This window comes from Schistocerca nitens, chromosome 5 (genome assembly GCF_023898315.1).
Source record: "Schistocerca nitens isolate TAMUIC-IGC-003100 chromosome 5, iqSchNite1.1, whole genome shotgun sequence".
Classification (NCBI taxonomy): domain Eukaryota; kingdom Metazoa; phylum Arthropoda; class Insecta; order Orthoptera; family Acrididae; genus Schistocerca; species Schistocerca nitens.
The window spans coordinates 427,982,764-427,994,133 of record NC_064618.1 but is presented as its reverse complement, the minus strand read 5'-3'; the positions used below and the strand labels follow the sequence as shown (position 1 = coordinate 427,994,133).

Sequence of the window (11,370 nt, the reverse complement as noted above, 5' to 3'; positions counted from 1 at the left end):
GGTCCGGCAAACAGTTTTAATCTGCCAGAAAGTTTCATATGAAAGCACACTCCGCTGCAGAGTGAAAATTTCATCCTGGAAACATCCGCTACGCTGTGTCTAAGCCATGTCTCCGCAATATCCTTTTTTCTACGAGTGCTAGTTCTGCAAGGCTCGCTGCAGAGCTTCTGTGAAGTTTGGAAGGTAGGGGACGAGAAACTGGCAGTACTGAAGCTGTGTGGGCGGGGCATTAGTCGCACTTGAATAGCTCAGTCGGAAGAGCACTTCACTGTGAAGGCAAAAGTCCCGAGTTCGAGTCTCTGTCCAGCACACAGTTTCAATCTGCCAGAAAGTGTGATATGATATACCTGTAGATGTAGTACGTAGGGCGATACTGATCAGGCGTTGGGAGGACGGCTACTTTCGTTACGTATTTGCGGGAGATACTCACCGACGACGGTGAGGTGTAAGCGGGTGTTGCGCGACGGCGACAGCCGGAAGTCGACGCGGCAGCGGTAGACGCCCTGGTCGCGCTCGACGACGCGCCGGAAGGTGAGTGCCGCCGTGGCGCCGCCGCCCGCCGTCTCGAAGCTGGCGCGCTCGCCCAGCACGTGCCGTTGCTTCCAGTGCTCCGTCTCCTGCGAGAATTTGCCGCGCGCGTCGTAGCTGCAACAGACAACACCGGCCTGTCAGTTGCAGGAACCTCCGGTGACCCAGCAGCGGTCGCTGGTGCTGTGCGTGGAGGGCAGTCGAGCGGCTCCGGTACTGATGGGGAAACCTCATTGTGTGATCAACATCCCTGCGATCTAGAAGCTACTTTGATACTGTTTCCATGGAAACTACTGCAAGGGAAGCGTGCACACGACTTGTCATCGATTATGCACACTTTTCGCTCAGCTGTAGAACAAAGCCGCTACTCTAGTTCGATGTACTTCTCAAGCATTTTAGAAAAATGTCGACGTTGAAAGTTTTACAAGCCCGTATCGAGTAGCATACGAGAATTCTGCCCATACTGCGTTTGAGTGTCTTCCTCTTTAAGGTTCCGAACGTCAGTATATGAAATCGGTAGCCTTATAGCACAACTTTGGTATCCTTCTGTCTGTCTGTCTATCTATCCAACTGTTAAGACCCTTTTTTCCTCAAGAACGGGTACATATATAATGTAAAAAATCAAAGATACAGCCATTTATGTTACATATTTTGATACACGCGAAATCACCCAGAAATATCTATGGGGTGATTTCAGCTGACCTAGGCTAACGAAATTTGACAAGAAGCAAGATTTTACAGTACCAGTCAGAGAAAAAATCCGAAAATTGTGAACTGGAATTACATCACATAAAAAATGTTCTTTAGCCATTAAAAAATTTCTCTGGCAGTACATCTGCAACGTTCCGAAGCAACCTATGAAGGATAGATAACATATGAAGGAAGGTACCTCCATTGCTTGGGTGAGGTTCCGATAGCACATAAAATATCGTTGGAAGTGTTATACAGAACAATTCGACATTTACGTAAAACGATAGCCCTGGGACCATATGTACCGTTTCATACTTTTGAGTTTTCCGTCAGACCTTACCAACAGTCCCAAGATGGACAGGGGCAGAATAATTCAACGCAACTGCAATTGACGCTTAGTATTACATTTTATTGTAACTCGAAACGTAGTAAAATATATGAATAATCATAAATAATTGAATGTGAAGTTACATAAAAATTTCAACCTAAAATATAAAATATTCTCGAAAGTTTTGGTAATTCCCGACAGTGATGCTATGCCAATACTGACATCGATATCGGACAAAAATCGTCCATGTTCTCGATTACCGACATGGATGATCTACCTGTACACATAATTAAGATTGTACTTAACCACGGTACAAGAGTCCCACTCGCACTCATCTGGATTTTTTACTATAACCGTCCATTCAACACCTGTATCGCTTGAATGAATATCATTTTATTGGAAAATAACTACAATATTAATACATGTGGTGCCTGTTATTCCGCAGATGTCCAAAAGCGTAGACGATATTCACCATGAATTAAGACAAAAAGGAAATGTCTTCAGTTCCTTTGTGCCTTACAATATTAATGTGAATCATAGCGATACAATATAGCGAGGAATAATCGAGATATAATCGAAGAGAAATTTTCCAAGAAAACCTCCTCTTGTGACTCTTGAACTGAGAGTTCGCTATTACTAGCTGAAATATATTACACATCTCATTTAGTCTCTCTACTCTCTCATTCCTTGTCCCAAGACCTGTAACCGTTTCTTATACTCCTTCCCATGAACCATGGACCTTGCCGCTGGTGGGGAGACTTGCGTGCCTCAGCAATACAGATGGCCGTACAGTAGGTGCAACCACAACGGAGGGGTGTCTGTTGAGAGGCCAGACAAACGTGTGGTTCCTGAAGAGGGGCAGCAGTCTTTTCAGTAGTTGCAGGGGCAACAGTCTGGATGATTGACTGATCTGGCCTTGTAACAATAACCAAAACGGCCTAGCTGTGCTGGTACTGCGAACGGCTGAAAGCAAGGGGAAACTACAGCCGTAATTTTTCCCGAGGGCATGCAGCTTTACTGTATGGTTAAATGATGATGGCGTCCTCTTGGGTAAAATATTCCGGAGGTAAAATAGTCCCCCATTCGGATCTCCGGGCGGGGACTACTCAAGAGGACGTTGTTATCAGGAGAGAGAAAACTGGCGTTCTACAGATCGGAGCGTGGAATGTCAGATCCCTTAATCGAGTAGGTAGGTTGGAAAATTTAAAAAGGGAAATGGATTGGTTAAAGTTAGATATAGTGCGAATTAGTGAAGTTCGGTGGCAGGAGGAACAAGACTTTTGGTCAGGTGAATACAGGGTTATAAATACAAAATCAAACAGGGGTAATGCAGGAGTAGGTTTAATAATGAATAAAAAAAATAGGAGTGCGGGTAAGCTACTACAAACAGCATAGTCAACGCATTATTGTCGCCAAGATAGAAACGAAGCCCACGCCTACTACAGTAGTACAAGTTTATATGCCAACTAGCTCTGCAGATGATGAAGAAATTGATGTAATGCATGATGAGATAAAAGAAATTATTCAGATAGTCAAGGGAGACGAAAATTTACTAGTCATGGGTGACTGGAATTCGAGTGTAGGGAAAGGGAGAGAAGGAAACATAGTAGGAGAATATGGATTGGTGGTAAGAAATGAAAGAGGAAGCCGTCTGTTAGAAATTTGCACAGAGCATAACTTAATCGTAGCTAACACTTGGTTCAAGAATCATAAAAAAGTTTGTATACATGGAAGAATCCCGGAGATACTAAAAGGTATCAAATAGATTATATTATGGTAAGACAGAGATTTAGGAACCAGGTTTTAAATTGTAAGACATTTCCAGGGGCAGAAGTGGACTCTGACCACAATCTATTGGTTATGAACTGCAGATTAAAATTGAAGAAACTGCAAAAAGGTGGGAATTTAAGGAGATGGGACCTGGAGAAACTGACTGAACCAGAGGTTGTAGAGAGTTTCAGGGAGAGCATAAGGGAACAGTTGACAGCAGTTGGGGAAAGAAGTACAGTACAAGAAGAATGGGTCGCTCTGAGGGATGAAGTAGTGAAGGCAGCAGAGGATCAAGTAGGTAAAAAGATGAGGGCTGGTAGAAATCCTTGGGTAACAGAAGAAATATTGAATTTAATTGATGAAAGGAGGAAACATAAAAACGCAGGAAGCAGGCAAAAAGGAATACAAACATCTCAAAAATACGATCGACAGGATGTGCAAAATAGATAAGCAGGGATGGCTAGAGGACAAATGTAAGGATGTAGAGGCTTATCTCACAAGGGTAAGATAGATACTGCCTAAAGGAAAATTAAAGAGACCTTTGGAGAAAAGAGAATGACTTGTATGGCTATCAAGAGCTCAGATGGAAACCCAGTCCTAACCAAAGAAGGGAAAGCAGAAAGGTGGAAGGAGTATATAGAGGGTCTATACAAGGGCGATGTACTTGAGGACAATATTATAGAAAGGGAAGAGTATGTAGATGAAGATGAAATGGGAAATACGATACTGCGTGAAGAGTTTGACAGAGCACTGAAAGACCTGAGTCGAAACAAGGCCCCGGGAGTAGACAACATTCCATTAGAACTACTGACGGCCTTGGGAGAGCCAGTCCTGACAAAACTCTACCGCCTGGTGAGCAAGATGAATGAGACAGGCGAAGTACCCTCAGACTTCAAGAAGAATATAATAATTCCAATCCCAAAAAAAGCAGGTGTTGACAGATGTGAAAATTACAGAACTATCAGTTTCATAAGTCACAGCTGAAAAATACTAACGCGAATTCTTTACAGACGAATGGAAAAGCTGATAGAAGCCGACCTCGGGGAAGATCAGTTTGGATTCCGTAGAAATATTGGAACACGTGAGGCAATTCTGACCTTACGACTTATCTTAGAGGAAAGATTAAGGACAGGCAAACCTATGTTTCTAGCATTTGTAGACTTGGAGAAAGCTTTTGACAATGTTGACTCGAATACTCTCTTTCAAATTCTGAAGGTTGCAGGGGAAAAATATAGGGAGCGAAAGGTTATTTACAATTTGTACAAAAACCAGATGGCAGTTATAAGAGTCGAGGGGCGTGAAAGGGAAGCAGTGGTCGGGAAGGGAGTGAGACAGGGTTGTAGCCTCTCCCCAATGTTATTCAATCTGTATATTGAGCAAGCAGTAAAGGAAACAAAAGAAAAATTCGGAATAGGTATTAAAATCCATGGAGAAGAAAGAAAAACTTTGAGGTTCGCCGATGACATTGTAATTCTGTCAGAGACAGCAAAGGACTTGGAAGAGCAGTTGAACGGAATGGACAGTGTCTTGAAAGGAGGATATAAGATGAACATCAACAAAAGCAAAACGAGGATAATGGAATGTAGTCAAATTAAATCGGGTGATGCTGAGGGGTTTAGATTAGGAAATGAGACACTTAAAGTAGTAAAGGAGTTTTGCTATTTAGGGAGTAAAATAACTGATGATGGTCGAAGTAGAGAGGATATAAAATGTAGACTGGCAATGGCAAGGAAAGCGTTTCTGAAGAAGAGAAATTTGTTAACATCGAGTGTAGATTTAAGTGTCAGGAAGTCGTTTCTGAAAGTATTTGTATGGAGTGTAGCCATGTATGGAAGTGAAACATGGACGATAACCAGTTTGGACAAGAAGAGAATAGAAGCTTTCGAAATGTGGTGCTACAGAAGAATGCTGAAGATAAGGTGGGTAGATCACGTAACTAATGAGGAGGTATTGAATAGGATTGGGGAGAAGAGAAGTTTGTGGCACAACTTGACTAGAAGAAGGGATCGGTTGGTAGGACATGTTTTGAGGCATCGAGGGATCACAAATTTAGCATTGGAGGGCAGCGTGGAGGGTAAAAATCGTAGAGGGAGACCAAGAGATGAATACACTAAGCAGATTCAGAAGTATGTAGGTTGCAGTAGGTACTGGGAGATGAAGAAACGTGCTCAGGATAGGGTAGCATGGAGAGCTGCATCAAACCAGTCTCAGGATTGAAGACCACAACAACAAGATACTCCTTCCCCTGAAACCACATTCCAGTCCCCCATGAGTAATAGATTTTAATCTCCCCTTACGTACTGTATCGCCCTTTCAATATCCTCGTACACTTCCTGTATCCATTCATCTTCAGCTTGTGACGTGTCGGCATGTATATCTGACCTATCGTTGTCGGTGTTAGTTTGCTGCCGATTCTGATAAGAACAGCGCTATCAGTTAATTGTTCACCGTATTACACTCCCTGCCCTATATTTCTATTCATAACGAATCCTACTCCCGATATACCATTTTCTGCTGCTGCTGATATTACCTATAATCATCTGACCAGAAATGCTTGTCTTCTTTCTATTACACTTCACTGACCACTACTGTATGTATATTGTACTTTTGGATTTCGCTTCTCAGATTTTCTAGTTTCCCTACCATGTTCAAGCTTCAGACATTCCACGCCCCGACTCGTAGAACGTTATCCTTTCGTTGGGAGACCCGAATGGGGACTAGCCGGAAACATTTGCCAATGGAGAGATCATCATGACACTTTCTTCAATTACAGGCCACCTGTCCTGTGGATAAGCGTTACTTGTCTTAAATTCAGTGGTTTCCTGCTGGCCTGTGGAACTCAAGATACGTCAAGTGCAAGTTCTAACTCATTTGCTTCGTGATTCTATAGACGTTTCAATTACACCATGTGAGAAGTTTGGACAAGATTCATAATATTTAATATCAGATTGCTTTGCAATTTTAGAGATATTAAACGATGGTGTGCTTTATCCGCGGGAGAAGAAAACAAGGAATAATCGAATTAAAAGTTGACTGGGAGATAGATGCTTGCAAACTATAGCACTAGAACGTGTCAGTATCAGTGAAGTATACCAAACAAATTTGCGACGAGATGTAGAAATGACATGCACGTAAAACATTATTACATTTACTTCCGAAGGAACTGTTTAGACTCTTGGTGCAAGACCACGATATGTTATTGTTCCATTGCTGACGTCTCACGTTATTGTATCTACAATGCTTCGCAGTGCATGTCTCAATGATAAGTAAGGATCAAGGACACCACAGACCAGTGCGACTAAATTTCTGTTAAAATGTCTTATAACTCTATGCATAAATCTATGCTTTACCTTCTATGTACATTATTTCGTTCGAACGAAGCCCTGTCACGGATGTCTGACGCAACATTACGGTTTCCAAGTTGTCCTCTACCACCTGCGAAAAGGAATGTTATTCTGTATTAATCTCATATCCCGTGGTCATGTTTTCGTCCCCACAGGAAATAGAGGCCCTAGGGGAATGGGAGTGTTTTGAGGAGCAATTGGAGAGCTGGGCCATTTCCCATAAATATAATCCTCTTTAAAATTTCTGCGCATAGTACTAGGTGATATTACTCACATCCTTTATCATTTATTTAGTTTCTTTTTTACGGCAGATTCACTTGAGTACAAAACGATGCCGTGATATGTTTCGATCAGCCAGTGGTCGTCTTTGAACTAAATTCACACGATCCAAGCTGTTTGCGTTGCGTAGTCACTAGCGCAGCAGAAACCGCTTGAAGTCACTGGTTGTGGAAGGAGATTATGACATTATAAAATACTCATGGTGTTGCACCGTAAGTCAACTACATAAATACTATAGAAACATAATAAGTCCATCTTGTATCGTCAAGACAGCATACATTTTCTCTTAATTATTATTATTGTTCCCGTCTTCCCAGTAAATGAGACTTCGAGTCAATTTGACTTAGAGGGAAGTTTGAGTTATCTACTCCTCATCTTCAGAGTCTCTGTGGCATGTGGTCTTGTATGGTTACTGGGCTGCATCCTCCTGTAATGGGAGATGAATGCATGCATCGCGAAAGCGCCTTTGGAAACACAAACTAAGAACCCTCTGGCATGATGCTGAAACTTTCTCCACTCAGTGACGTATCAAATTGTGTAGTGGATAATTACTTTTATTTGTGCATATGGAACAACTTGTTCGTAGTTTTCCCGCATCGAAGTTGGTAAAACAGGAAGATTACTGAGGTAAGTAACTCAGTAAGTAGTAATGAGAAGGTAGGCAAATAAATTCCTCAGACGGCTTGGTTCAGTAACGAATAAAAATTTTAATCCTGGTCACTTCACAATGGCTAGTTCACCAATTCTGTTACATGTCCTCAATTTTCTTCCAGCAATAAAAAGTATGGTATATGATGAAAGAGAAATAATGACGTCAGCCGCATGAGAGCACTGAAATAATTCAGTGGCGGCAACGGAAAATATGTGCTGAACCGTGACTCTATCACGGACTTCCCCTTTAACGCGAGCGGCTGTTAGTGCATTCGTCCCATCCAGTCCAAATTTCCAACTTACAGCCTACTACTTCCGTATCGCCCCTCCCCCTTCCGACACGACCGCGTCCAATATTAGTAATAAAAGTATGGTACGAGTTATACAAGTATAAAGATTCAAAGAAAATACACACACGCCATCAAGAAAATCTAATGATAGTAATATTCGCGCTACTATAAGTACAACGTTCCTTCCGAAGTTTCGGTGGAAAACATACTTCGTTTACATTTTAAAATATTTCTTTTTCGTGAGTTAATGCTGATGAGCACCATGCATACGACGACACTGCCCAAAAAATTGGCGCTGAAAATTGATAATAAACTACGCTATGAATTGTTATCGCGTGACTGTACGATTTGATCTGGGTTTCCAGAAGCACATTGCAATTTTCAAATCTCGAAATCAAGATTTTTGACCTGTCGATAAAAATAAACGTCACATATCTGAGACAAGTTTGGTGGTATTACTTTCACTGTGCATCTTGATTGACGCTCATCTGCAAATATGCTGTCCCACATTGTGGTATTAGTTTGTCCACGACAGGAATCAAATATCAGAGAAAATTTGTTATTAGCAACATACGGCTTTAAAACGTTCTCAGGACATGTTCTGTAAATGAAATTCGTCAGTTTTCCGGGTTTGGAGCATTTTTAACTACTCGAACCAAAGTTTTCACTGGTTTCTCGTAGGCGTAAGATAACTTTCCGGATACTGTGATGGAATATTGCACGTGAACGACTGCGGTACTTTACATATACGAGTAACTGCGACAACGCTTCATTTTTCTCCGTTGTGTGATAACGTTTGCGCGGCCGGAGTGGCCGAGGGGTTCTAGGCGCTACAGTCTGGAACCGCGCGACCGCTACGGTTTCAGGTTCGAATCCTACCTCGACCATTGATGTGTGTGTTGTCCTTAGGTTAGTTAGGTTTAAGTAGTTCTAAGTTCTAGGGTACTGATGACCTCAGAAGTTAAGTCCCATAGTGCTCAGAGCCATTTTTTTTTAGAACTTGCCTCGAATATTCGTCCGACGCACATCGTGTCGGGTCGGTGCTGATCACGTAATCACAATCAGAACCCGTAGTAAGTGACGCCGGCTGAGTGATGCAAAACGGTTACAGTCACTATACATCGTCGATAATTTCTGCCTCCTTCTGTCAGACGTTATTCGTGAAGTACCGTTGATGAATTATATATTCCGATTTGAAATTCTTCGCCGAAGATAATGATGCAGCAAACATCAGTGCTTGTCTTATACTGAAGCGCTACACCTGCAGCCCACAGCTGCCGTATTTTCGTTGACACGTGCTCTTTATGTCGACGGGATTCGACAAATCGATCAAATGACCATTTATCTATCTGGTATTAGTATCTTGTCCTTACTGTGAACATAACACTTTCACAAAATGTTAAATCCTTCTTCCTTTTCAGTGCTGTTGTTGCTCCATTCTATTCAAGTGTTTGCAAGATCCGACTTGGTGCTTGTTGGCTATCGCTGCCGCTTTTAATTTTACTCAAGGGGTGTGGCTACGTAGATCGATCGGTTGGTGCCCGGTTCACTAGACTCATCCGGAAGTGATGAAGTACTGTTTAAGTGCAATGTGGATATTGCCAAAATGGTATGACCAACTTCAGTATCAATAGTCTCTACACCTTCCACTGTACACCGCCAGCTTCGTCCTCATGATAGAGATGTTCGGCAAAAATAGTCATTACGTTCTTCGGCTCCAAAATCGTTCGACGATGACCTGTATAATGAATTCGAATGTCGAAAAATATTACTATCTGGTTCAAGTAGTACGTTGATAATACATAAGCGGCACAAATCAAAATTCAGCGTTAGCCTCTTCCAACATGCTGTCGTCTGTGGCAAGCAAGAAAGTATAGTATTCATTGCGGTGCTGGTCGAAGGCTACACTTCCTACGTTATGCAGATTGTGCAACTGAAAAATTATTGAACAAACAGCTGGATAAATTTTAAACCTTTTGGTAAGTTCTTATGGGACCAAACTGCTGAGGTCCCTAAGTTTACACTCTACTTAATCTAACTAACTCACGCTAAGCACGACACAGACTCCCATGCCCGAGGGAGGACTCGAACCTCCCATGGGGGGAACCGCGCGGACCGTGAGTGACAAGACGCCCCTGACCGCGCGGAAACTACAACACAATACTACATAAACAAAAGGGTGACTTACTACGAACTAAATACCGTACTAATCATATATTATTTGCGAAAGATCACAGTATTGAAACTTCCCGGCAGATTAAAACTGTGTGCCCGACCGAGACTCGAACTCGGGATCTTTGCCTTTCGCGGGCAAGTGCTCTACCATCTGAGCTACCGAAGAATGACTCACGCCCGGTACCCACAGCTTTACTTCTGCCAGTACCTCGTCTCCTACCTTCCAAAGAAGTTAAGTGAATTTTACCTTGGAGCATAGGTTCTCTGCTCATCATTGTCACATGCCTTGGTCACTTCCCTAGCGGCGCTTCAGTGCAAAAGAATTTAACCTTTGGGTTGTAAGGAAGGAATACAGAGGGAAAACTAATGTTTGTCCAAATGAGACTGATGCTGAAAGCAAATGCAACGGTTTGATGGTAAATTGAGACACATTCGACGATTATGGATGTGTAACGTCAACTGAATTTAACATAATATTTAAATATAAATATCGGTGTGGATGTCTTATGACATTGGTAATATTACTGGACGTAATGGATAACTTAACAAGAGTGTCATCAAATCGTTATAGTTTAGCAAACACGAAAATAGGAGTGCATTACTTTGATATGGGAAAATTCATTCTCAAAAGCGTGACTTTCAACTGAAGTACGCGAGTTTTTCGCTTGGCCCTGGACGCTTTGTAGGTACACAGGCAGAAGTCTTAAAGCCATGTTTCGTAGATTTCTGGGAAAATACGAGTTTGCCGAAACCATTTACGGTGATGAAAAATGTTCAAATCCATCCCGTCAGTTGTAAGCTGATGTCACGCCATGAACTTCAGGGGTGGTTACTGAAAAGGGGGGGGGGGGGGGGGCTGGGGGATTGGGGTTTAGCGTGTACAAAAGCGACCTGCCATTTGTGAACCGAATCGATTGGTCACGTATGATGCCTTCCTCTTGCTACTAAATGGACCCATTCATACTATTATGTACGCCATTGGTACTGTGTTTTGCAATTCCAGGTAGATGGAACTTGGCCTGAGGAAGATGAATAGGAAATTCTGCGAAAATTTGCTTCGTGCTGATGTTGCTGATCGGCTGGCAACCGAAATACATCTTGGTGAACCAGGTTCAACCAGAGCATCCTCTCTCGCTCAGTCAACTACCACTTTTTTTTTTTTTTTGTTCATCAGTTTATTGACTGGTTTGATGCGGCCCGCCACGAATTCCTTTCCTGTGCTAACCTCTTCATCTCAGAGTAGCACTTGCAACCTACGTCCTCAATTATTTGCTTGACGTATTCCAATCTCTGTCTTCCTCTACAGTTTTTGCCC

General features: G+C 42.4%; 1 protein-coding gene across 1 annotated transcript in view; it reads right to left on the bottom strand.

The window, feature by feature from the left end:
• Window positions 1–316: 316 nt before the first annotated feature.
• The window catches only part of LOC126260505 (uncharacterized), a 654,533-nt gene continuing 643,479 nt past the window's right edge, over window positions 317–11,370 (bottom strand). Inside the window, exons 4-5 of the mRNA XM_049957835.1 lie at window positions 431–645; window positions 317–321 (exon numbers count right to left, since the gene is read on the bottom strand). Coding sequence (XP_049813792.1) covers window positions 317–321; window positions 431–645 — 220 coding nt within the window. The remainder of the gene's footprint in view (window positions 322–430; window positions 646–11,370) is intronic.